General features: G+C 46.8%; 1 protein-coding gene across 1 annotated transcript; it reads right to left on the reverse strand.

The window, feature by feature from the left end:
• Positions 1-6,129: 6,129 nt before the first annotated feature.
• On the reverse strand, positions 6,130-21,457 carry LOC147095444 (integrin alpha-D-like). Its single transcript, XM_085973637.1, has 3 exons — positions 21,308-21,457; positions 17,338-17,477; positions 6,130-6,309 (listed from the first exon to the last, which is right to left on the reverse strand). The coding sequence occupies exons 1-3, from the start codon at positions 21,429-21,431 to the stop codon at positions 6,130-6,132; spliced, it is 444 nt and encodes a 147-aa protein (XP_085829763.1). The 5' UTR covers positions 21,432-21,457.
• Positions 21,458-27,500: the final 6,043 nt, after the last annotated feature.

Here is a 27,500-nt window from a genome sequence, read left to right on the forward strand (position 1 = left end):
GGTCAAGGGATGAACGAGCCACACAGTTCAAACCAGACACTAACCCCGGGAACCACAGCCACACGATACAACTGACAAACCCCAGCATAACTACCACGGAGGAAGCCACACATAGTTCCCCTACCATTCCCAGCCCACCAAGAGAAGAGCAGCATAGCCAGGAAGTGAGTGAGCCTTCCAGGGCCGACCAGACACATACCCCAGGATCACACAGCCAGATACAACCAAAAGATAAATTTTATCAATTAGAGATAGAGATGGTTAAACTTAGAGAGGAGGTCCTCAAATTGAATGACAAACAAAAGCAGGAGAGGGAGAGACACAAGAGAGAGCTGAATAGACTTGATAACCAGGTGAATCTACTTAAGAATCAGGTGAAAGAGCTGCAGGAAAAAGAAGAGAGCCATAGAGGAGAGAAAACACCATTAGACCAGCAACCAGAGACTAGAGATAAGACAAGACAGAGCCGGACGGAACGGCTGCACTCCCACACGGAACAAAAGCAACAGACACACAATACAAGGGGTGCCACACAGACCGACCAGCATGCTGACTCGCAATCTTCCCCCACCACCATGGAACCACAAGCGAGCCGCTCACAAGAGGTACGCACACACCAGACACCCCAGCCCAGCACACACACTATGAGTCCAGGCGAAAGCCACCAGACAGTAAACACAAACAAGGCTGACGTCGTAATACTCATAGACTCAAATGGGAAATTTCTATGGAGAAAAAGCTCTTCCCTAGAAGTAAAGTAGAAAAGATTTGGTGCCCAACAACAGACAGAGCCATGGGATGGCTGACCAAAGCCAGATTAGGCTCCCCCCAACACATAATAATACACACGGGCACAAATGACCTAAAGGCCAAACAGAAAGAGGTAGCAACATCGCTCAGAGCAATGATTAGGAAGGCAAGCAGTACATTTCCAAACACTAGAATCACTGTTTCCACAATATTGCCGAGAACAGACTTCAACAACAACACAATTCATGAGATAAATGCCAGCATAGCAACAGAATGCGAATCAAACCACAACGTACACCTGGCCCAACACCCCACCCTCGATGAAGAATGTCTTTACGACCACGTCCACATCCAAAGGCAAAAAATATCGATCTTTGCTAAAGCCCTGAAGGACGTCGCTTTTAACAGGGTCCATACCCAGACTCCAAGAGGACCCCCCCCCGACCACCAGAGATCAGCGGGGTACATATCAGGAACACTACAAAGACCACCACCACACCAACCGAGACCGGAGAGGATCCCCATGCAAAACAACATTATCAGACCTGCACCACTCCTGTCCCACAGGGGAATAGGACCGCTACCAGCCAGACAGAGGGAGAGATGCACAGGACGTACGCAATACCTCAGACAGAAACAATCCATTAAGAGACAATAAGCAGATGTGCAGCAGCATCTACTTCCGCCTTATGGATCAAGGACTAATTAATAGAAAGAACTGTAACCAAATTGTATTAACTTTTGTAGACAACTGGGGTGATCTTTTTTTTCCCCACACTTAGACACGACAAACACGTACCACTCTTTAACCTATCATAGAAAAAGATAAAACTTAACATGAAATCCTTATATATTTCGACCTGGAATATCCAAGGTCTACGCTCTTCACTGCGAGAAGTGAAGAGTAGGACCCCAGAGTTCATAGAGGAAACTAAAGATCTAGATATTATCATTTTACAGGAAACTTGGTATAAAGGAAAAGGACACACCGGCTGTCCCCAAGGGTACACTGAGCTAGTGGTCCCCTCCAATAAATTACCAAGTGTAACCCAAGGCAGAGACTCCGGAGGCATACTGATCTGGTTTAAAACAGAACTTAAGAATTACATCAAATTTATAAAAAAGGGCGAAAACCATATGTGGCTCAAACTTGAGAGGGAGATTATCTCAAACACCCAAGATGTTTACATTTGCGCACTTTATATCCCTCCAATCGATTCCCCGTACTACAAAGAGGACACCTTCTCCAACATGGAGGGGGAAATTATCCAATACCAGGCCCAGGGGAACGTGTTGATCTGTGGGGACCTCAATTCAAGAACGGGCGAAGAACCAGACTTCACCAATAATCAGGGAAACAATTACGTATTCGGGAATAACCACTTTGACATCCCTTCCCTTCCATACAGGCATAACTGCGACAAGCAGTCAAATACCAACGGTAAACAGCTACTACAGCTCTGTCGAAACCTGGGTCTGTACATTGTCAATGGTAGGTTCATAGGAGACCTCCTAGGAAGATCGACCTACTGCTCACCTCTTGGCTGCAGCACAGTAGACTATATGATTACAGACTTGGACCCATCCTCTTTCAGAGCATTCACAGTCAAACCACAAACAACACTGTCAGATCACAGTCAAATTACTATGTTTCTCAAAAAGACAGAAACAAACAACATAGAAACACAACCCAGTAAACTGCACAACACCAAAAAATCGTACAGATGGGCCAAAAACGACACGGAAAAATACCAGAAAACAATTAGCAATGCATCAACTCAAGCTCTCTTAGACACCTTTCTGGATAACATATACACTCACAATAAAGAAGGCGTAAACCGGGCAGTTAGTAAACTAAACAATATTTTTGATAATTTGGCAACAAATGCAAACTTGAAAGCTCGCAAGAACAAACCCAAAACAAAAAACTATGAAAAATGGTTTGACCATGATTGCCATAACATGAGGAAAAAACTTAGAAAACTATCAAACCAAAAACACAGACATCCAGAAAACGAGGAATTACGCCTTACTTATTGTCAGACGCTAACACAATACAGAAACACACTCAGGACCAAAAAAGAGCAATTTATTAAGAATACACTCAGCTCCATGGAGGAATCCATTGAGTCGAATTGTTTCTGGGACAACTTGAAAACACTACACAAAAAACAACACAACGATTTGTCCATTCAAAATGGGGACACATGGGTAAACCACTTTGAAAAATTATACCAGAAAAACACACTAGGACCAGAGCAACACCAAATACGCAAAAAACTTGAAAAGCTTGAAATGGCCATAAAAGATAACCAAAACCCGCTAGACGCCATAATAACAGAAAAAGAACTTCTTGAAAAACTCAAGGACCTGCGACCAGGAAAAGCTTGCGGGACAGACGGCATACTAAACGAGATGATTAAACACGCAGACGACAAACTGAAACTGGCTATCCTAAAACTCTTCAACTTGGTTCTGAGTGTCGGTTATTTCCCTGACATCTGGAACAAAGGACTCATAACACCCATATACAAAAGTGGGGACAAAATCGACCCAAACAACTATCGAGGCATCTGTGTAAACAGTAACCTGGGGAAGGTATTCTGTAGCATCATAAACAAAAGACTTATAAACTTCCTTGAAGAGCACAATGTCTTGAGTAAAAGCCAAATTGGATTCCTGCCAAACTATAGAACATCCGATCATATCTTCACCCTACAGACCCTAATTGACAAACACGTTCACCATAACAAAAGCAAAATCTACGCATGCTTTGTAGATTTCCAGAAGGCTTTCGACTCCATCTGGCATGACGGTTTATTCCTGAAACTTATCGAAAGCGGGGTAGGAGGTAAAACATATGATGTAATTAAATCAATGTATACAAACAATAAATGTGCAGTTAAAATTGGAGACAAACAAACAAAATACTTCCCACAGGGGCGGGGGGTGACGCAGGGCTCGCCAATCTCACCGACACTCTTTAATATTTACATTAATGGATTGGCAAAACTACTTGAACAATCTACAGCACCCGGCCTCACCCTATATGAATCCAAGGTTAAATTCCTCCTCTATGCCGACGACCTGGTTCTGCTGTCACCAACTAAGGAGGGTCTACAGCAGAACCTGGACCTGCTGGAGTCGTACTGCCAGACTTGGGCCCTGACAATAAATCCCCAAAAAACCAAAGTCCTTGTGTTCCAGCAAAGATCCAAACAACATGGACCCACAATAAATTTCACAGTAGGAACAACCAAAATTGAACAAACCACTCACTACACATACTTGGGCTTAAAAATCAGTTCTACGGGAAACTTCAAACTGGCTGTGAATGAACTGAAAGAGAAAGCAAGAAGGGCTTTCTATGCCATCAAAAAATCAATCCAAATAGAAATCCCAATTAGCATTTGGCTCAAAATTTTCAAATCAGTAATTGAACCAATTGCACTCTATGGCAGTGAGGTCTGGGGACCACTAACACAACAAGATTTTGCAAAATGGGACAAACACCCAATTGAGATCCTACATGCGGAATTCTGTAAAAGTATCCTCCAGACTCAAAGGAAAACAGTAAACAACGCATGCAGGGCGGAACTAGGCCAATACCCATTAATAATCACTATCCAAAAAAGAGCCACCAAATTTTGGAATCACCGACAAATGAGCAACCCCCAATGCTATCACTACGACGCCCTGAAATGCCAAGAGCTGACCATAAAGAAGAATACCCTCAGTCAACTAGTCCTGGGACTCAATAAAGTAACTAATAACAATACGAACAATAACCAGCCCCAGGACAGTGACAGGGTAACACAAAGAATTCGACCCAACACAATCGTCGCTAAGCAAAAGGAAAAATATCTGTCATATTGGGCAGAAACAACAAAAACCCAAAGCAAACTCAATTGCTACTTGGCCCTAAACAGACAATACAACATAGCTGATTACCTGACCATGGTAAAGGATAACAAACTGAGAAGAACCTTGACAAGGTACAGACTTAGCGAACATAGCCTAGCGATCGAAAAAGGCAGACACAGGCAGACCAGGCTGCCAAGAGAAGACAGGATATGCTCTCACTGCAGTCAGGGAGTAGTTGAGACAGAGATGCACTTCCTCACAGCCTGTGGAAAATATCAGGGCATCAGAGAGAATTTCTATCAAAAATTCTCACAAATATGCCCTGAATTCAGAAATCTGACTGACAACCAAAAACTCCCATTCCTACTGGGGGAGGAGAGAAGCTGTGTAACACTGGCGGCACACTATGTTACAGCTTGCCATGAACAGAGGGACAACCAGTAAACTAAGACAAGAGTATATATAAACAAGGCGAAAATATATTTATAAACTCAGGGATATACCTGTTTATACACTGTATGAATGGAACCGCGTTTATGTGTTCAACCATAAATGTATTTTGATGCTTTGGCAACATAAGATGTACCTTATCATGCCAATAAAGCGATTTGTATTGTATTGTATTATTGACAGAGGGAGGGGGGACAGAGGGAGGGGGGGACAGAGGGAGGGAGGGACAGAGGGAGGGAGGGAGGGAGGGACAGAGGGAGGGGGGGACAGAGGGAGGGGGGACAGAGGGAGGGGGGGACAGAGGGAGGGGGGACAGAGGGAGGGGGGACAGAGGGAGGGGGGGACAGAGGGAGGGGGGGACAGAGGGAGGGGGGGACAGAGGGAGGGAGGGACAGAGGGAGGGGGGGACAGAGGGAGGGGGGGACAGAGGGAGGGGGGACAGAGGGAGGGGGGAACAGAGGGAGGGGGGGACAGAGGGAGGGAGGGACAGAGGGAGGGGGGGACAGAGGGAGGGGGGGACAGAGGGAGGGGGGACAGAGGGAGGGAGGGACAGAGGGAGGGGGGACAGAGGGAGGGGGGAACAGAGGGAGGGGGGGACAGAGGGAGGGAGGGACAGAGGGAGGGGGGACAGAGGAAGGGGGGACAGAGGGAGGGGGGGACAGAGGGAGGGAGGGACAGAGGGAGGGAGGGACAGAGGGAGGGAGGGAGAGACAGAGGGAGGGAGGGACAGAGGGAGGGGGGGACAGAGGGAGGGGGGGACAGAGGGAGGGGGGGACAGAGGGAGGGGGGGACAGAGGGAGGGAGGGACAGAGGGAGGGGGGACAGAGGGAGGGGGGGACAGAGGGAGGGGGGGACAGAGGGAGGGAGGGACAGAGGGAGGGAGGGACAGAGGGGGGGAGAGACAGAGGGGGGGAGAGACAGAGGGAGGGAGGGACAGAGGGAGGGAGAGACAGAGGGAGGGAGAGACACAAGAGGGAGGGACACAGAGGGATAGACACAGAGGGAGAGAGAGTTAGATTTAGCTGAAAAGCTATGATTATGTATTAAACACCCGCTTTCTGTTTATTAACTCCCGCCACCTCTCTGTGACCATCTCCCAGTGTGAATTCCCACACTCACCTTCCCGGTATGAATTCCTGTGTTGCCTTGTCTTAGAATGGGGGGAGGGGTCATGCCGGACTTCTGGCCCACGCCGGAGAAGGTCACCTGCAGTAGGATGGGGTTGTAATAATCCCGGATACAGTCCTGCGGGGGGGAAGAGAGGGAGAGACAGAAATCAGTCAGAGCGCTCCAATCATCCCCAGCCCCACTCCCACCCCCAACCCCACCTCTCCTCCTCTCCTTGCTCCTCCTTCACCCTCTCCGCTCCTCTCTCTCTCCCCATCTCTCCTCTCTTCCCCTCCCCTCTCTCTCTCTGCTCTCCTCCCCCTCTCCTCCACTTCCCTCCCCCTCTTCTCCACTCCCCTACCTCTCCTTAATTAAGAAAGGGAAAATAGAATATGAGAGTAAGCTTGCAGGGAACATAAAAACTGACTGTAAAAGCTTTTATAGATATGTAAAGAGAAAAAGATTGGTGAAGTCAAGCGTAGGTCCCTTGCAGTCAGAATCGGGGGAATTTATAATGGGGAGCAAAGAAATAGCAGACCAACTAAATACATATTTTGGTTCTGTCTTCACAAAGGAGGACAGAAATAACCTCCCAGAGATGCCGGGGAACATCGGGTCTGATGACAGGGAGGAACTGAAAGAAATCAGTATTTGTAGGGAAATGGTGTTAGGAAAATTGATGGGACTGAAGGCCGATAAATCCCCAGGGCCTGATAATCTACATCCCAGGGTACTTAAGGAAGTGGCCCTAGAAATAGTAGATGCATTACTGATCATCTTCCAGAACTCGATAGACTCTGGAACAGTACCCATGGATTGGAGGGTAGCTAATGTTACCCCACTATTCAAAAAAGGTGGCAGAGAAAAAGCGGGGAATTATAAACCGGTAAGCCTGACATCGGTAGTGGGGAAAATGCTAGAGTCCATTGTAAAAGATGTAATAGCAGAGCACTTGGAAAGCAGTGACAGGATCGGACAAAGTCAACATGGATTTACAAAAGGTAAATCATGCTTGACTAATCTACTGGAATTTTTTGAGGATGTAACTGGTAAAATAGATAAGGGAGAACCAGTGGATGTGGTGTATCTGGACTTTCAGAAGGCTTTCGATAAGGTCCCGCATAAGAGGTTAGCGTGCAAAATTAAGGCACATGGGATTGGGGGCAAGGTATTGACTTGGATAGAGAACTGGTTGGCGGACAGAAAGCAAAGAGTTGGAATCAACGGGTCGTTTTCTGAGTGGCAGGCAGTAACTAGTGGGGTACCGCAAGGATCGGTCCTAGGACCCCAGCTGTTCACAATATATATTAATGATCTGGACGAGGGAATTGGATGTAATATCTCCAAATTTGCAGACGACACAAAGCTGGGTGGGAGGGTAAGCTGTGAGGAGGCTGTCATGAAACTCCAGTACGATTTGGACAGGTTGGGTGATTGGGCAGAAACATGGCAAATGCACTATAATGTGGATAAATGTGAGGTTATCCACTTTGGTGGCAAAAACAGGAAGGCAGATTATTATTTGAATGGCAATAGATTGGGAGAAGGGGAAGTGCAACGAGACCTGGGTGTTCTTGTGCACCAGTCGCTGAAGGTAAGCATGCAGGTGCAGCAGGCGGTTAAGAAGGCAAATGGTATATTGGCCTTCGTAGCAAGAGGGTTCGAGTACAAGAACAAGGAAGTCTTGCTGCAGTTGTACAGGGCCTTGGTGAGACCGCACCTTGAATATTGTGTGCAGTTTTAGTCACCTTACCTGAGGAAGGACGTTCTTGCCATGGAGGGAGTGCAGCGAAGATTCACCAGGCTGATACCTGGGATGGCAGGAATGACGTACGAGGAGAGATTGTGTCAATTGGGCTTATACTCACTGGAGTTTAGAAGATTGAGAGGGGATCTCATCGAAACCTATAAAATTCTGTCAGGTCTGGACAGACTAGATGCAGAAAGGATGTTTCTGATGGCTGGGTAGTCCAGAACCAGGGGTCATAGTCTAAGGATAAGGGATAAGCCATTTAGGACAGAAATGAGGAGGAATTTCTTCACCCAGAGAGCGGTGAACCTGTGGAATTCTCTACCACAGAGGGCGGTGGAGGCCAGTTTATTAAATATATTCAAGAAAGAGTTGGATATATTTCTTGAGGCTAAAGGGTCAAGGGATATGGGGAGAAGGCAGGGACAGGGTACTGAATTTGGATGATCAGCCATGATCTCATTGAATGGCGGAGCAGGCTCGAAGGGCCGAATGGCCTACTCCTGCTCCTATCTTCTATGTTTCTATGTTTCCTCTCCCCTCCCCTCCTCTCTCCTTTCCTCCCTCCCTGCTCTCCTCCACTCTCCTCCCTCAATATTTAAATAGGATTTACAGCACAGGGCAGCACGGTGGCATAGTGGTTAGCACTGTTGCCTCACAGTGCCAGGGACCCGGGTTCGAATCCGGCCTTGGGCAACTGTCTGTGTGGAGTTTGCACATTCTCCCCGTGTTTGCGTGGGTTTCCTCCGGGTGCTCCGGTTTCCTCCCACAGTCCAAAGATGTGCGGGTTAGGTTGATTGGCTATGATAAATTGACCCTTAATGTTAGGGGGATTAAATACGTGGGGTTACGGGGATAGGGTGGGATATGTGTCGGTGCAGGCTCGATGGGCCGAAATGGCCTCTATCTGCACTGTGGGGTTTCTGTGATTTCTGTGATTTCTGTGAGAAACAGACCATTTGGCCCATCCCCCAAATCTAGAAACTGGATGTGGGGTTCTGCTGGGCTCAGTACTGGGTCCTTTGCTTTTTGTGATATATATCAATGATTTGGACTTGAAATGAGGAAGTATGATTAAGAAGTTTGCAGATGATACAAAAATTGGCCGTGTGGTTAATGATAAAGCAGAAGGCTGTAGAATATCGATGGACTGGTCAGGTGGGCAGAACAGTGGCAAATGGAATTCAATCTGGAGACGTGTGAGGTAATGCATTTGGGGAGGGCTAACAAGGCAAGGGAATACACAATAGATGGTAGGACACTGAGAAGTGTAGAGGAACAAAGGGATCTTGGAGCGCATGTCCACAGATCCCTGAAGGGAGCAGGACAGGTAGATAAGGTGGTTAAGAAGGCATACGGGATACTTGCCTTTATTAGCCAAGGCATAGAATGTAAGAGCAGGGAGGTTATGCTTGAACTGTATAAAACACTAGCTAGGCCGCAGCTAGAGTACTGTGTGCAGTTCTGGTCACCACATTACAGGAAGGATGTGATTGCACTAGAGAGGGTACAGAGGAGATTTACAAGGATGTTGCCAGGACTGGGGAGTTTTATCTATGAGGAATGATTGGAGAGGCCGGGGTTGTTTTCTTTGGAACAGAGGAGGCTGAGGGGAGACCTAATTGAGGTGTATAAAATGATGAGGGGCCTCGATAGAGTGGACAGGAAGGACCTATTTCCCTTAGAAGAAGGGTCAATAACCAGGGGGCACAGATTTAAAGTAATTGGTCGGAGGTTTGGAGGGGATTTGAGGGGAATTGTTTTGACCCAGAGGGTGGTGGGGGTCTGGAACTCACTGCCTGAAAGGGTGGTAGAGGCGAAAACCCTCATCACATTTAAAAAGTACTTGGATGTTCACTTGAAGTGCCGCAACCTACAGGGCTACGGACCAAGAGCTGGAAATTGGGATTAGGCTGGATCGCTCTTTGTTGGCCGGCACGGACAAGATGGGCCGAATGGCCTCCTTCTGTGCTGTAAATTTCTATGATTCTATGAACTATGACCAGTCCATGCCGGTGTTTATGCTCCACTCGAGCCTCTTCCCGTCTTTCCTCATCTAACTCTATCAGCGTAACCCTCCATTCACTTCTCCCTCATCTGCTTATCTAGCTTCCCCTTAAACACTATTCGCTTCAACCACTCCCTGTGGTAGCAAGTTCCACATTCTCACCACTCACTGGGTAAAGAAAGTTTATTCTCAATTCCCTATTGGATTTATTGGCGATTATTTTATATTGATGGTCTCTAGTTATGCTCTTTCCCACAAGTGGGAAATTTCTCTCAGTACTCTTAAGTGGAGTCTAGCCAAGGTTCGATACAGGTTTAGCATAACTTCCCTACTTTTCAACTCTATCCCTCTAGAAATAAACTTGGTGCTTGGTTTGCTTGTTTTATGGCCTTGCTAACCTGTGCTGCAACTTTTAGTGATTTGTGTATTTGTACTCCGAGATCCCTTTGTTCCTCTACCCCATCTAGGCTCGCACCCTCCAAGTGATAAGTGACCTCCCTATTCGTCCTCCCACAATGTAATACCTCACATTTATCTGTGAATTTCTTTTGCCAATTATATGCCCATTCTGCAAGTTTATGAATGTCCTCCTATAATGTTGTAGTCCTCTTCAGTATTGGCTGCACCCCCCCCCCCTCCAATTTGGTGTCATCCGCAAATTTAGAAAGTGTTTTTGATTCCAAAGTGTGTACGAGATGGTTTTTTAGACCAGTACGTTGAGGAGCCAACTAGGGAACAGGCTATCATAGATTGGGTATTGTGCAATGAGAAGGGGTTAATTAATAATCTTGTGCAGGGTTCTTTAGGGAAGAGTGACCATAACATGATAGAATTCTTTATTAAGAAGGAAAGTGAAGTAGTTCAATCCAAAACTAGGGTCCTAAATCTAAACAAAGGAAACTACGAAGGTATGAGGAGTGAGTTGGCTATGATAGATTGGGGAGCTTCATTAAAAGGCATGATGGTGGATAGGCAATGGCTAACATTTATGGAACGAATGCATGAATTGCAAGTTATACATTCCTTTCTGGCGCAAAAACACAAAAGGAAAAGCGGCCTAACCATGGCTAACAAAAGAAATTAAGGATAGTATTAGATCCAAAGAGGAGTCATATAAAGTTGCCAGAAAAAGTAGCAAGCCTGAGGATTGGGAGCAGTTTAGAATTCAGCAAAAAAGGACCAAGAGATTGATTAAAGGGGAAAAATAGAGTATGAGAGTAAATTTGTAAGGAACATAAAAGCGGACTGTGAAAGCTTCTACAAGTATGTAAAAAGAAAAATTAGTGAAGACAATTGTAGGTCCCTTACAGTCAGAAACAAGATACAGGAAACTTTGTGCTATCCGGCACCGACGGGACCGAGCTGCTGCCGTTCCCTCAAAACTGCCGGACACTCCAGAGTTAATGTTGAAAGATACGGAGATTTTCGTCTCCGTATGAATCAGCAAACCCTGTTGCTTAGCAACAGCCTCTAAACAGTCGGCAAGCGTCTCTGTAGCGTCTCTAGCTGAAGCTGTTGCTCAGCTACAGACCTTGCAGAGCTTGACTGTTCAAAAAAAAGCAAAGAAAAGAAACGAAAAGAATAAAAAATGGCTCCTGATTTTTGCCGGTGGCTCGAGCTTGCCGGACGGTTCGCCTCCGGATAACACAAAGTTTCCTGTAATTTATAATGGGGAACAAGGAAATGGCGGAGCAATTAAACAAATACTTTGATTCTGTCTTCACAGAAGAGGACACAAATAACTTCCCAGAAATGCGAGGGAACCAAGGGTCGAGTGAGAAGGAGGAATTAAAGGAAATTAGTATTAGTAAAAAAATAGTGCTGGAGAAAGCTGATAAATCCCCAGGGCCTGATAATCTGCAACCCAGAGTACTAAAAGAGGTAGCCATGGAAATAGTGGATGCATTGGTTGTCATCTTCCAAAATTCTATAGATTATGAATCAGTTCCTGCAGATTGGAGGGTGGCAAATGTAACCCCACTATTTAAAAAAGGAGGGAGAGAGAAAACAGGGAACTACAGACCGGTTAGTCTAACATCAGTAGTAGGGAAAATGCTAGAGTCTTATAAAGGATGTGATAACAGGACACTTAGAAAATATCAATGGGATTAGACAAAGACAACATGGATTTATGAAAGGGAAATCATGTTTGACAAACCTACTGGAGTTTTTTGAGGATGTAACTGGTGGAATCGATAAGGGAGAACCAGTGGATGTGGTGTATTTGGATTTTCAGAAGGCCTTTGATAAAGTCCCACATAAGAGGTTAGTGTTCAAAATTAAAGCAAATCGGATTGGGGGTAATATACTGGCATGGATTGAAAATAGGTTAACAGACAGCAAACAGAGAGTAGGAATAAATGGGTCTTTTTCAGGGTGGCAGGCGGTGACTAGTGGGATACTGCAGGGATCAGTGCTTGGGCCCCAGCTATTCACAATATATGTCAATGATTTGGATGAGGGAACCAAGTGTAATATTTCCAAGTTTGCTAAAGACACGAAAGTAATTGTGAACAGGATGCAAAGAGGCTTCAAGGCGATTTAGACAAGTTAAGTGAGTGGGCAAATACATGGCAGATGCAGTATAACGTGGATAACTGTGAAGTTATCCACTTCGGTAGGAAAAACAGAAAGGCAGAGTATTATTTAAATGGTGATAGATTGGGAAATGTTGATGTACAAAGGGACCTGGGTGTCCTTGTACACCAGTCACTGAAAGCAAGCATGCAGGTGCAGCAAGCAGTTAGGAAGGCAAATGGTATGTTGGTCTTCATTGCAAGAGGATTTGAGTACAGGAGCAAGGATGTCTTACTACAGTTATACAGGGCCTTGGTGAGACCACACCTGGAGTACTGTGTGCAGTTTTGGTCTCCTTACCTAAGAAAGGATATACTTGCCATAGAGGGAGTGCAGCAAAGGTCCCCCAGACTGATTCCTGGGATGGCAGGACTGTCGTATGAGGAGAGATTGGGTCGACTAGGCCTGTATTCACTAGAGTTTAGAAGAATGAGAGGGGATCTCATTGAAACGTATAAAATTCTGACAGGGCTAGACAGACAGGATGCAGGGAGGATGTTTCCCCTGGCTGGGGGGATCTAGAACGAGGGGTCAGTCTCAGGATACGGGGTGGGACATTTAGGACTGAGATGAGGAGACATTTCTTCAGTCAGAGGGTGGTGAACCTGTGGAATTCCCTACCACAAAAGGCTGTGGAGGCCAAGTCACTGAATATATTTAAGAAGGAGATAGACACATGGCATCAAGGGGTTTGGGGAGAGAGCGGGAATATGGTATTGTGATAGAGGATCAGCCAGGATCACATTGAATGCCGGAGCAGGCTTGAAGGGCCGAATGGCCTACTCCTACTTTTCTATGTTTCTAAATCGTTAATGTAAATTGTGAACAGCAGTGGTCCCAGCACTGATCCTCGTGGAACACCACTTCTGCCACTGCGAATAGCTACCCTTTACTCCCACTCTCTGCTTTCTGTCCTGAAGCCAGCCGGCAATCCATTCTGCTACTTGTTCCCTGACTCCGCACTCTCTGACCTTGTTCCTCAGTCTATTATGGGGTACCATATCGAAGACCTTTTGGAAATCTAGAACATTTATCCCTCAACAAAACAACAACTTGTATTTATATAGCACCTTTAGCGTAGTAAAACCTCCCAAGGCGCTGCACAGGAGTATTAGAAGACAAAGGCCTAGAAATTTGGTGGGCTGCACCACCAGTTAGTGCCTAAAGAGGGCACTCAGTGGTTTTAGCGCCACTGGCCACGCCTCCCGCAAAATTTAGCGGGGCGCTAATGGCGGCGTTAGCCTGTAGCACTGCGCCACCACCGATGATGTCATCAGTGTGCGCAGCGCCCCGCTACTGCCCCGAACGTGATATTGGGTCGTGCCCCCCCCGTAGCGCCAGTCGCAATTCGCCTGTGGCGGTAGTGGCGCTAATTAAAGGGGAGGTGCGGGGCGGCCATTTTTTTTGCTGGCCGCCTGCCAGCACCTCCTTGCGCTGCCCTCCCTGGCCTCCTGATCACCCCCCCTGGGCAGTGCCAGCTGTGTCCCAAGAGCCCGGCACTTCTCCTCGATGCCGGGCTCTTTTGCCGGCACTCACGATCGGAGATCACGCTGGTGCAGGCCCCTCCCCTTTAAGAAGGGAAGGAAGGCCTGCAGTACCGCAGCGCGCCGTGCCGCAGCGTGTGGCGCTGCGGCACGTTGCGCTGCGATATTCAGTTTCAGCGCCCCCAAGAGGGACGTGGGGTGCCTCGAGCAGCGCCCCGCTTCTGTTTGGGGCGCTGAAACTGAATATCGTGCTGGCGCAAGCGGCTCCATCCGGAGCGGAACTTCCGGTGCCCCGAGCGGGATGCCACCGAATTTCTAGGCCAAAGAATTTGACACCGACCCACACAAGGATAAATTAGGGCAGGTGACCAAAAGCTTCTTCAAAGAGGTAGGTTTTAAGGAGCGTCTTAAAGGAGGAAAGAGAGGTAGAGAGGCGGAGAGGTTTAGGCAGGGAATTCCAGAGCTTAGGGCCGAGGCAACAGAAGGCACGGCCACCAATGGTGGAGCGATTATAATCAGGGATCCTCAAGAGGACAGAATTAGAGGATCGCCGATATCTCGGGGGGGGGGGGGGGGTTGTGGGGCTGAAGATTACAGAGATAGGGAGAGGCGCGGCCATGGAGTGATTTAAAAACAAGGATGAGAATTTTGAAATCGAGGCGTTGCTTAACCGGGAGCCAATGTAGGTCAGCGAGCAGAGGGGTGATGGACGAACAGGACTTGGTGCGAGTTAGGACACGGGCAGCCGAGTTTTGGATCACCTCAAGTTTACGTAGGGTGGAATGTGGGAGGCCAGCCAGGAGTGCGTTGGAATAGTCAAGTCTCGAGGTAACAAAGGCATGGATGAGGGTTTCAGCAGCAGATGAGCTGAGGCAAGGGTGGAGACGGGCGTTGTTGCGGAGGTGGAAGTAGGCAGTCTTTGTTATGCTGCGGATAGGTGGTCAGAAGCTCATTTCATGGTCAAATATGACAACAAATATGCGAACAGTGTGGTTCAGCCTCAGACAGATGTTAGGGAGAGGGATGGAGTCGGTGGCTAGGGAACGGAGTGTGTGGCGGGGACCGAAAACAATGGCTTCGGTCTTCCCAATATTTAATTGGAGAAAATTTCTGCTCATCCAGAACTGTATGTCGGACAAGCAGTCTGACAATGTAGACACAGTGGAGGGGTCGAGAGACGAGGTGGTGAGGTAGAGCTGGGTGTCGTCAGCGTACACGTGGAAACTGACGCTGTGTCGTTGGATGATGTCACCAAGGGGCAACATGTAGATGAGAAATAGGAGGGGGCCAAGGATAGATCCTTGGGGGGACACCAGAGGTAACGATGCGGGAGTGGGAAGAGAAGTCGTTGCAGGTGATTCTCTGACTACGATTAGATAGATAACCAACATCACAGCTGATCTGGTCATTATCGCATGGCTGTTTGCGGGAGCTTGCTGTGCGCAAATTGGCTGCCGCGTTTCCCACATTACAACAGTGACCACACTTCAACAGTGCTTCATTGGCTGTGAAGCGCTTTGGGATGTTCTGAGGTGGTGAAAGGCGCCATTCGGCCCCTCGAGCCTGTTCCGCCGTTCAATGAGATCCTGGCTGATCTGCGACCTAACTCCATCTACCCACCTTTGGCCCATATCCCTTAATACTTTTGGTTAAGAAAAAGCTCTCAATCTCCGATTTAAAATTAACAATTGACCCAGCATCAATTGCCGTTTGCAGAAGATTGTTCCAAACTTCTACCACCCTTTGTGTGTAGAAGTGTTTCCTAATTTCACTCCTGAAAGGTCGGGCTCTAATTTTTAGACTCTGCCCCCCTAGTCCTAGAATTCCCAACCAGCGGAAATAGTTTATCTCTCTCTACCCTATCAGTTCCCCTTAATATAGAATCATAGTCTCGTAACAGCACAGAAGGAGGCCATTCGGCCCATTGAGTCCGTGCCGGCTCTCTGTAGAGCGATCCAGTCAGTCCCATTCCCCCGCTCTATCCCCATAGCCCTACAAGTTTATTTCCCTCAAGTGCCTATCCAGTCTCCCCTTGGAAACATTGAGTGTCTCCGCTTCCACCACTTCCATTGGCAGCGAGTTCCAGGTCCTCACCACTCGCTGTGTAAAAAAGTTTTTCCTCACATCCCCCCCTGTATCTCTTGCCCAAAACCTTAAATCTGTGTCCCCTAGTCCTTGTACCATCAACTAGTGGGAAAAGCCTTTCCCGTCTAGCCTATCCAAACCCATCATAATCTTGTACACCTCGATCAAATCACCCCGCAACCTCCTTTGCTCTAATGAAAACAAATCCAGCTTCTCCAACTGTCCTTGTAGCTAAGATCCCCCATCCCCGGAACCATTCTGGTAAATCTCCTCTGCACCCTCTCAAGGGCCTTCACATCCTTCCTAAAGTGTGGTGACCAGAACTGGGCGCAATACTCCAGTTGTGGCCTAACCAGCGCTTTATAAAGGTTCAGCATAACTTCTCTACTTTTCTACTCAATACAGTACCTCTCTTTAAGAAGCCCAAGATCACATATGCTTTGCTAACCACTCTCTCAGTATATCCTGCCACCTCCAGGGACCTATGCACATTAACTCCCAGGTCCCTCTGTCCCTGCACACTCTTTAAAACTGTGCTGTTAAGTGTATATTCCCTCTCCCTGTCCCTTCTGCCAAAATGCATCACTTCACACTTCTCTGTATTAAATTCCATCTGCTACTTGTCTGCCCATTCTGCTATCCCAAGTTTGGTGTCATAAGCAAATTTAGAAATGCTACTTTGTATTCCAATATTCAGGTCATTTATATATATCCAAAAAAGCAGTGGCCCCAGCACTGACCCTTGGGGAACACCACTGTCTACTATCCTCCAGTCTGGAAAGCAGCCATTTACCACAACTCGCTGTTTTCTGTCCTTAAGCCAATTCCTTATCCAAGCTGCCACTGACCCACCTATTCCATGAGCCTCAATTTTGTTAACCAGCCTTCTATTTGGTCTTGACAACTTCGATCAGATACCCCCTTAACCTTCTAAATTCCAGGGAATATTACCCTAGTTTGTGTAATCTCTCCTTGTAATTTAACCCTTGGAGTCCGGGTATCAGTCTGGTGAACCTTCGCTGCACTCCCTCTATGGCAAGTATATCGTTCCTCAGGTAAGGAGACCAAAACTGTACACAATACTCCAGGTGTGGTCTCACCAGGGCCCTAAATAATTGCACTTTTCTAGCTTTTCATCATTGAGGAAGTGAGAACTCCCCTTTGCACATCTTGCAATCCACCTCGAACAGGCCCACTCTCAGTCTTCTCTTTTCTAGAGAGAAGCGCCCCGTGGTGTTGCGGTCCCCTGTTGCTGCCCTCACCTCCAGCTGTATTCTGAGCCTCAGGCAGTGGGTTTTGCTCAGTATGAAGGGGGTCTGGGCCACTCGCCCCAGCTCTGCCCGTTGTATCTTCCGTCCAGGGTCCAGCTTCAGTTCATAGGTGATGTTAATCGAAGGAGAGACTGAGGGAACAGAACAATGGATAGGGCTTCATCAACAGAGGCATAGAGTACAAAAGCGTGAAAGTTACAATGAACCTTTATAAAACACTGGCCTGGCCACAACTGGAGTATTGTGTCCAATTCTGGGCACCGCACTTTAGGAAGGATGTGAAGGCCTTAGAGAGGGTGCAGAAAAGATTTACGAGAATGGTTCAGGGATGAGGGACTTCAGTCACGTGGACAGACTGGAGAAGCTGGAGTTGTTCTTACAGCAGAGCAAGTTGAGAGGAAATTTGATAGAGGTGCTCAAAATCATGAGGGGTCTAGACAGAGTAGATAGAGAGAAACTGTTCCCATTGGCGGAAGGGTCGAGAACCAGAGGACACAGATTTAAGGTGATTGGCAGAGGAACCAAAGGCGACAGGAGGAAAAACATTTTTACGCAGCGAGTGATTAGGATCTGGAATGCACTGCCTGAGAGGGTGGCGGAGGCAGATTCAATCACGACTTTCAAAAGGGAGTTGGATAAGTACCTGAAGGAAAAAAATTTGCAGGGCTACGGGGAAAGGCTGGGGGAGTGGGACTCGTTGAAGTGCTCCTGCAGAGAGCTGGCACGGGCTCGACGGGCCGAAAGACCCCTTCTGTGATGTAACCATTCTATGATTCTATGATAGCCGGGAGTGAGTACTGTGTCCAATTCTGGATACCGCACTTTAGGAGCGATGACAAGGCCTTGGAGAGGGTGCAGAGGAGGTTGACCAGAATGGTACCAGGGATGAGGGACTTCAGCTATGTGGAGAGACTGGAGAAGCTGGGATTGTTCTCCTTAGAGCAGAGAAGGTGAAGGGGAGTTTTGATAGAGGTGTTCAAAATCTTGCAAGGTTTCGATAGAGTAAGTAAGGAGAAACTGTTTCCAGTGGCAGGAGGGTCGGTAACCAGAGGACACAAATTTAAGGTGATTGGCAAAAGGGCCAGAGGGGAGATGAGGAAACAGTTTTTCACGCAGCAAGTTGTTATGATCTGGAATGCGCTGCCTGAAAGGGCGGTGGAGGCAGGTTCAATAATAACTTTCAAAAGGGGATTGTATAAATACTTGAAGGGGAAATATTTGCAGGGCTATGGTGAAAGAGCAGGGGGGAGTGGGATTAATTGGAGAGCTCTTTCAAAGAACCGGCATAGACATGATGGGCCGAGTGGCCTCCTTCTGTGCTGTAACATTCTGTGATTCTCTATGATATAGAACAATGGATACCCAGGAGTGAGTTACAGGTTGGAATCCAATCGAGGGGTTCGGGGGGTTTATATATAGAATAACAGATACCCAGGAGTGAGTTACAGGCTGGAGTCTAATCGAGGGGTTCGGGGATTTATATATAGAATAGCAGATACCCAGGAGTGAGTTACAGGCTGGAATCTAATCGAGGGGTTCGGGGGGTTTATATATAGAATAACAGATACCCGGGAGTGAGTTACAGGCTGGAATCTAATCGAGGGGTTCGGGGGTTTATATATAGAATAACAGATACCCGGGAGTGAGTTACAGGCTGGAATCTAATCGAGGGGTTCGGGGGGTTTATATACAGAATAACAGATACCCGGGAGTGAATTACAATTTGGAATCTAATCGAGGGGTTCGGGGGGTTTATATATAGAATAACAGATACCCGGGAGTGAGTTACAGGCTGGAATCTAATCGAGGGGTTCGGGGAATTATATATAGAATAACGGATACCCAGGATTGAGTTACAGGCTGGAATCTAATTGAGGGGTTTGGGGGGTTTATATATAGAATTGTGGTAAAACCAACAATGAACTCCTGTACAAATGAATAACTGTCTTTAAAGCAATGTTACAGCACCTATGTCCGTTTGCTGAGTGTAAACAAGCTTTCTGTAAAAACCCTGAAACAACGCGATGACGTCATCACGTTGGTCACGTGGTGCCGAGTGGCACGAAACGCGATGACGTCATGACGTCAGAGGTGGGATGTTCTGGGTTCAGACCTCGTGGAACAAGCTACTGTGTAGACCTGTTTGCTGTTGCTCCTGCATGTTTTTGCTTTGTTCACCAGTTTAATTAAATTCGGTTAATTTACTGAACTGCCTCGATCTCAGTGATTTAGATAGGAATCCGTTGATTCCTACATTGGTGACCCCGAAACTTCACGGACGATTTTCGCGGAGACAAGCTCGAGAACAAGATGGATGTAAATGCAGCGAGTTTGAAGCTCCCTCAATTTTGGGAACAACAGGCAGCCTCCTGGTTCGTGCAAGCGGAGGCTCAGTTCCAACTGCGAAACATAGTGCTGGATCAGACCCGTTACCTGTATGTGGTCTCCACACTGGACAGCTCGACGGCTTCCCGCATTATCAGCCTGCTGGAGACCCCGCCGGTGGAGAACAAGTACGGAACGCTCAAGGCGCGCCTCATGCAAGTATTCGATCTCACAAAGGCGGAGCGCGCACGACGCTTGTTCGCACTCCCCGGGTTAGGCGATGCTAAGCCTTCCGAGTTGATGAGCCACATGCTCACCCTCCTCGGGTCTGAGCCGCAGTGTTTTATATTTCGTAAACTGTTCCTCAGCCAGCTCCCTGAGCAGGTACAAGCAACCCTGGCCAGGTCAACGGCTACGGACGGTGTGGCGCTCGCGGCCGAAGCCGACACCATTTACGCGGTGATGCAACAGTATTGCGCCACCTCGACGCGCCCCGCCTCCAAGAACCCCGCTTCGGCAGCTCCACAGACCGGCCTTTGCTACTACCATGCCCGTTTCGGTCAGAAAGCCAGATGCTGCCGACCCCCGTGTAAACTCGTGCCGCCGGCACCGAGAAAGCAGCAAAACCGATTGCACGACCGGAGGGGAGACCCTGAGGTCGGTTTCGCATCCACGCTGACAGTTGGTGATTCCGGGAATATCGGAGTCGCTCCGACAGGATTGTCCGACCTCCTCGGCGATTGACTTTGACGATTAAAGACACTTCTTGGGGGGTGCATGTGGTAAAACCACCAATGAACTCCTGTACAAATGAATAACTGTCTTTAAAGCAATGTTACAGCACCTATGTCCGTTTGCTGAGTGTAAACAAGCTTTCTGTAAAAACCCTGAAACAACGCGATGACGTCATCACGTTGGTCACGTGGTGCCCCGAGTGGCGGGAAACGTGATGACGTCATGACGTCAGAGGTGGGAGGTTCTGAGTTCAGACCTCGTGGAACTAGTTACTGTGTAGACCTGTTTGCTGTTGCTCCTGCATGTTTTTGTTTTGTTCACCAGTTTAATTAAATTCGGTTAATTTACTGAACTGCCTCGACCTCAGTGATTTAGATAGGAATCCGTTGATTCCTACAGAATAACAGATCCCCAGGAGTGAGTTACAGGCTGGAATCTAATCGAGGGGTTCGGGGGTTTATATATAGAATAACAGATACCCGGGAGTGAGTTACAGGCTGGAATCTAATCGAGGGGTTCGGGGAGTTTATATATAGAATAACAGATACCCGGGAGTGAGTTACAGGCTGGAATCTAATCGAGGGGTTCGGGGGTTTATATATAGAATAACAGATACCCGGGAGTGAGTTACAGGCTGGAATCTAATCGAGGGGTTCGGGGAGTTTATATATAGAATAACAGATACCCGGGAGTGAGTTACAGGCTGGAATCTAATCGAGGGGTTCGGGGGTTTATATATAGAATAACAGATACCCGGGAGTGAGTTACAGGCTGGAATCTAATCGAGGGGTTCGGGGAGTTTATATATAGAATAACAGATACTCGGGAGTGAGTTACAGGCTGGAATCTAATCGAGGGGGTGGGGGGTGAGGAGGGTTTAGTGATAGAATAGCGGATTTACCCAGCGAGCTGCTCGTCAGTTGCTTGACGGCGAAGCATATCTGGGCCCGAATAGTAGGTCCACCGACTGAAGGTTCCGGACAATCCACATCCTGCAACAGGACCTTGTTTGGGACGAAGTTCATCGAGACTGTGACATCCACAACCGGCCTGGATCTGTGAAAACATTGCAGGTTTTATTTTATTGGTTCATGGGATGTGGGTGCAGCTGGCAAGGCTGCCATTTATTGCCCATCCCTCGTTACCCTGGAGACGGTGGTGGTGAGCTGCCATTTCAGAGGGCGGTTTAGAGTCAACCACATTGCTGTGGGTCTGGAGTCACATATCGGCCAGACCGGGTAAGGACAGTAGATTTCCCTCCCTAAAGGACATTGGTGAACCAGATGGATTTTTACGACAATCCGGTAGTTTCACGGTCACCATGATTGACACGACCTTTTTAATACAGATTTATTGATTTGAATTTAAATTCCCCCGCTGCCGTGGTGGGATTAGAACTCACGCCCCTGGATCGTTAGTCCCGGCCTCTGCATTAATAGTCCAGTAAAGTAAGCACAATGCTAGCTTGGCCTGTGATTCACTTTGTGTCTCTCCAGAGCCGCTCTGTCACTCTCTCTCTCTCTCTCTCTGTCTCTCCCTCTCTCTGTGTTTCGCTCACTCTCTCTATCTGTCTCTTTTGCTGTCTCTCTCTCTCTCTCTGTCTCTCTCTCTCTGCCTCTCTCTCTCTGTCCCTCTCTCTCTCTCTGTCTCTCTCTCTCTCTCTGTCTCTCTCTCTCTCTCTCTCTCTGTCTCTCTCTCTGTCTCTCTCTCTGTCTCTCTCTCTCTGTCTCTCTCTCTGTCTCTCTCTCTCTGTCTCTCTCTCTCTCTCTGTCTGCCTCTCTCTCTCTGCATCTCTCTCTCTCTCTCTGTCTCTCTCTCTCTCTCTCTGTCTCTCTCTCTCTGTCTCTCTCGCTCTCTCTGTCTGTCTCTCTCTCTCTGTCTGTCTCTCTCTGTCTGTCTGTCTCTCTCTCTCTCTCTGTCTTTCTCTCTGTCTCTCTCTGTCTCTCTCTCTCTCGGTCTCTCTCTCAATTCAATTCAATTCAATTCAATTCAATTTTTTCAATTCAATTCAATTCAAATGCTTTATTGGCATGAAAGTTTACAGAGAACCATATTGCCAAAGCTTACATTGCAAAAAGGTACAGTTTTCTAACATTCTGTAGGTGTCAATCGATTTGACATTTGTTGGGTACATACAATATTACTTTTAAACAATATTAATTTTAAACAGTCTTTGTACTTCATTTGGTACGTTCAATATTAATTTTAAACAGTCTTAATTTTAAACAGTCCTCAGGTTGTGACATGTTGTTACATATTTGGCCCCAAGGTATGGTCTGTCTCCTTCTCCTAGGACTAATCTCAATTTTGACAGATCATCCAATTCCTTGAAATCTGGGGTTGTTTGGCTTAGCTTGTTGAATAATATGTTTCTTGATGTGTTGAATTTTTCGCATTTTAGGAGGAAATGCATTTCTGTTTCAACCTCGCCGGCCAGACATTGATCGCATATTCTATTCTCTCTAGGCTGCCAGGATTTCTTGTATCTGCCTTTTTCAATTTCCAGTTGGTGGTCGCTTAGTCTGTACCTGGTGAGGGTCTGTCTCTGTTTTGTGTCTCTGATGGTCGTGAGGTAGTCTGCCAGTTTATATTCTCTTTTTAGGGCCTGGTAACATTCTAATCTGCTTTGGCTTTCGGTTATTTTGTTCCAATGTTCCAGGTAGGTTTCTTTGCATTTTTTAATGATTTGGTTCACTCGGATTGGTGTTTGGACGGCTGTGTTGGTCTGGGGCTGGTCAGGGTCCGGCTGAGTACTTAGTTTCAGTAGCAGCTGACTCAGGGGACTCTTTTCTGGGTTTAGCTCTTGGGTCTGAAAGGCTTTGAAATGAAGGGTGTCTGGGGAGCTGGATTTGAGGTGATTTAGGAAGTTTAGTGCTCGTTTTTGGATGTTTATTATCAGTGGGTATCTGCCTAGTTCGGCTCTGCATGCATTTGTTGGCGTTTTTCTTTGGGTGCGAAGGATGCTTCGGCAGAATTCTGCATGTAGGGCTTCTATTGTGTGTTTTTCCCATTTAGTGTAGCTTTGGTGATTTAGCGGGCCCCATACTTCACTACCATACAGTGCAATGGGCAGAATTATGCTGTCAAATATTTTGAGCCAGGTTTTGATTGGGATTTGGATGTTGTAGAATTTTCTTTTTATTGCATAAAAGGCTCTTCGGGCTTTTTCTTTTAGTGCATTCACTGCTATGCTGAAGCTCCCTGATGCTGTAATAGTTAGACCAAGGTAGGTGTAGCTCATAGTGTGTCCTATAGTGGTATCACTGAGGGTAAACTGGTATTTGTTTTCCTGACATCTGGGCCTTTTTTGAAAAATCATGATGTTGGTTTTCTTTAGATTTACCGTTAGAGCCCAATTTTGGCAGTATTTGTCGAGTAGGTCTAGTTGTTGCTGTAATCCCTGTTCTGTGGGAGACAGCAGAACCAGGTCGTCCGCATAGAACAGGGACTTCACTTCTCCATCCAGGAGACGGAGACCTGGTGACTCGCTTTGCTCCAGCATGTCTGCTAATTCATTTATGTATATGTTGAACAGGGTCGGGCTCAAATTGCAGCCCTGCCGGACGCCTCTTCTCTGGGTGAAGAAATCGGTGCGTTTGTCTCCAATTTTGACCCCGCATATGTTTTTCAGATACATTGATTTAATAAGGTCATAGACTTTGCCCCCTATTCCACACTGAAGAAGTTTATAATAGAGCCCTTCGTGCCATATAGAGTCAAAGGCTTTCTTGAAGTCGATGAAACAGGCGAATATTTTCCCATTTTTTGTTTGGTGTATATGTTTTCCAATGAGGGTGTGAAGGGTATAGATATGGTCGGCTGTGCGGTGTTTTGGAAGAAAGCCTATTTGGTTTTTTCTGAGGATATTATGTTTGTTAAGAAAATCAAGTAATCTACTATTTAGAATACTGCAGAATAACTTCCCTAGACAACTGTTGACACAGATGCCGCGGTAGTTATTTGGGTCTGATTTGTTTCCACTTTTATATATGGGGGAGATTAGTCCTTGGCACCAGATATCGGGAAACAGCCTGAGCGTAATATGATGTTGAATAGTTTGAGTATCGCACCCTGCATCTCCATATTGCTGAACTTGAGCATTTCATTTTTGATGTTGTCTGGGCCACAGGCTTTCTTTAGGTGGAGAGATTTTGTTTTTGTGGCCAGTTCTTTCCATGTGATTGGGGAGTCTAGAGGGTTTTGGTTGTCTTTAATTGTTGCTTCTAATGTGTGGAGTTTTTCTGTGACCTGATGTTGACTTGGGTTTGTTTCGTTTATTGGGATGTCTTTGTAGAGGTTTTCAAAATGTGTTCTCCAGATGTCTCCATCTTGGATTGGTAATGCTTGCAATTGTGTTGTACTCAGGTTATTCCACATTTCCCAGAATTGTTTGGATTGGTGGAGTTTTCAATTTCTTCGAGTATTTTGTGGGTATAGTTTTGTGTTTTGTTCCTAATGGTGTGTTTATATCTTTTGAGGGTTTCATTGTATCTAGTACGTAGGTCCGGATTGTTTGGTTGGTGATGCTTTTGGTTTGATATTTTTCTCAGGTCTTTTCTGGCATTTTTGCATTCGTGGTCAAACCATTTCTTATTTTTATTTTGTCTTTTGTGACGCTTCCTCTTCTGTTTCACAAGGTCGGCTTTTACAGCTGCCTCATGGAAGATCATATTTATATCCTCTATGGCCATGTTTACACCATCTCTGGTGATCTCGTATGGGTTTTCTTTAAATTTTGATATTTTACTTGTGAGATCAGGTGACTTTAGTGCTGTGATGAATTTTTCTCCACTGTCTGGGGCCCATCTGTATGTCTGGTTTATTTTATGGAGCTTACTGGGTTCCTTTTTTGTGTCTGTAGTTTGGGCAGAAAGTTTAAGGTACATATTTATTTGGTTATGGTCTGAGAGGGGGGATTGCTGCCTGACAGTGAATGAGTTGATATCGCAGGGGTCCAGGTCAGTGATTGTATAGTCCACCACACTAGACCCAAGAGTTGAGGAGTATGTGAGTCTCCCTAGGGAGTCCCCTCTGAACCTACCGTTAACTATGTACAGGCCTAAGGCTCGGCAGAGTTGCACTACCTCCCTACCGCTTTTATTTATTTCACGATCAAGGTTGTTCCGATTTGCGATGGCTGGTGTGACATCTAAAGGGGTCTGGCCAAACACATGGTTGTTTCCCTGTGGGTCTATGAAGTCAGGTTCACAACCGGTCCTTGCATTTAGGTCCCCACATATTATCACCTTTCCTTGGGCCTGGAAATGGCTGATTTCCATGTGGAGAGTATCAAATAACTCCTCTTCGAAATATGGCGATTCTATTGGAGGTATGTAGATCGCACATAAGTAAACATCTTTTTTTGCTATTCCTATATTTTTATCTAGTTTTAGCCATACGTGTGATTTTCCCTGTTTTACCGGTGAGATGTGTTTGTCCAGTTCTCCCTTATACCACACCAATATTCTCTCTCTGTCTCTCTCTCTCTGTCTCTGTCTCTCTCTCTCTCTGTCTCTCTCTCTCTCGCTGTCTCTCTCTCGCTGCCTCTCTCTCTGTCTCTCTGTCACTCTCCCTCTCTGCCACTGTCTCTCTGTCTCCCTCTGTCTCTCTCCCTCTGTGTCTCTGTCTCTCGCTCTCTCTGTCTCACTCTCTCTCTGTCTCACTCTCTCTCTGTCTCTCTCTCTCTGTCTCACTCTCTCTCTGTCTCTCTCTCTCTCTGTCTCACTCTCTCTGTCTCACTCTCTCTCTGTCTCTCTCTCTCCCTCTGTCTCTCTCTCTCTCCCTCTGTCTCTCTCTCTCCCTCTGTCTCTGTCACTCTCTCTCTCTCTCTCTCTCCGTCTCTCTGTCTCACTCTCTCTCTCCCTGTCTCACTCTCTCTCTCCCTGTCTCACTCTCTCTCTCCCTGTCTCACTCTCTCTCTCCCTGTCTCACTCTCTCTCTCCCTGTCTCGCTCTCTCTCTCTCCCTGTCTCGCTCTCTCTCTCTCCCTGTCTCACTCTCTCTCTCCCTGTCTCACTCTCTCTCTCTGTCTCACTCACTCACTCTCTGTCTCACTCACTCTCTGTCTCACTCTCTCTCTCCCTGTCTCGCTCTCTCTCTCTCCCTGTCTCGCTCTCTCTCTCTCCCTGTCTCACTCTCTCTCTCCCTGTCTCACTCTCTCTCTGTCTCACTCTCTCTCTGTCTCACTCTCTCTCTGTCTCACTCTCTCTCTGTCTCACTCAATTCAATTCAATTCAAATCGCTTTATTGGCATGACAAGGTACATCTTATGTTGCCAAAGCATCGAAAAACATTCATGGTTGTACACAAAAATACAGATCTATCCATACAGTGTATAAACAGATATATCCCGGAGTGTATAAATATACATTCATATAATTTGTATATACTCTTTTCTTATATTTAGTGGTTGTCCCTCTGTTTATGGCAAGCTGTAACATAGTGTGCCGCTAGTGTTACACAATTTCTCTCTTCCCCTAGTAGGTATGGGAGTTTTTGGTCGTCATTCAAATTTCTGAATTCCGGGCATATTTTTGTGAATTTTGGGTAGAAATTCTCCCTTATGCCCTGATATTTTCTACAAGCTGTGAGGAAGTGCATCTCTGTCTCCACCACTCCCTGACTGCAGCGAGAGCATATCCTGTCCTCTCTTGGTAGCCGGGTCTGCCTGTGTCTACCTTTTTCGATCGCCAGGCTATGTTCACTAAGTCTGTACATTGTCAAGGTTTTTCTCAGTTTGCTATCCTTTACCACTTGGAGAGGCAAGGATTAATCGGGGATAGTCAGCATGGCTTTGTCAAGGGTAAATCATGTCTGACCAATCTGATTGAATTTTTCGAGGGGCTGACTAGGTGTGTGGATGAGGGAAATGCTGTGGATGTGGTTTACATGGATTTCAGTAAAGCTTTTGACAAAGTCCCGCAGAGGAGACTGGTCAAGAAGGTAAGAGCCCATGGGATCCAGGGTGCCTTGGCGCGTTGGATCCTAAACTGGCTGAGTGGCAGGAGGCAGAGGGTGATGGTCGAAGGTTGCTTTTGTGACTGGAAGCCTGTGTCCAGTGGGGTACCTCAGGGATCAGTGCTGGGTCCCTTGCTG

The sequence above is a fragment of the Somniosus microcephalus genome, unplaced genomic scaffold (assembly GCF_052327205.1).
Source record: "Somniosus microcephalus isolate GS21.2 unplaced genomic scaffold, FLI_Smic_1.0 unresolved_chr1, whole genome shotgun sequence".
Taxonomy (NCBI): domain Eukaryota; kingdom Metazoa; phylum Chordata; class Chondrichthyes; order Squaliformes; family Somniosidae; genus Somniosus; species Somniosus microcephalus.

Excerpts from the sequence above, each read along its gene's own strand:
- LOC147095444 (XM_085973637.1), bottom strand. The coding sequence starts at position 21,431 with ATGAACTTCGTCCCAAACAAGGTCCTGTTGCAGGATGTGGATTGTCCG. Across the intron at positions 17,478-21,307 it reads ACTGACGAGCAGCTCGCTGG|TCTCTCCTTCGATTAACATC; the intron begins GTAAATCCGCTA and ends CTGTTCCCTCAG. Across the intron at positions 6,310-17,337 it reads GGCTCAGAATACAGCTGGAG|GACTGTATCCGGGATTATTA; the intron begins GTGAGGGCAGCA and ends TCCCCCCCGCAG.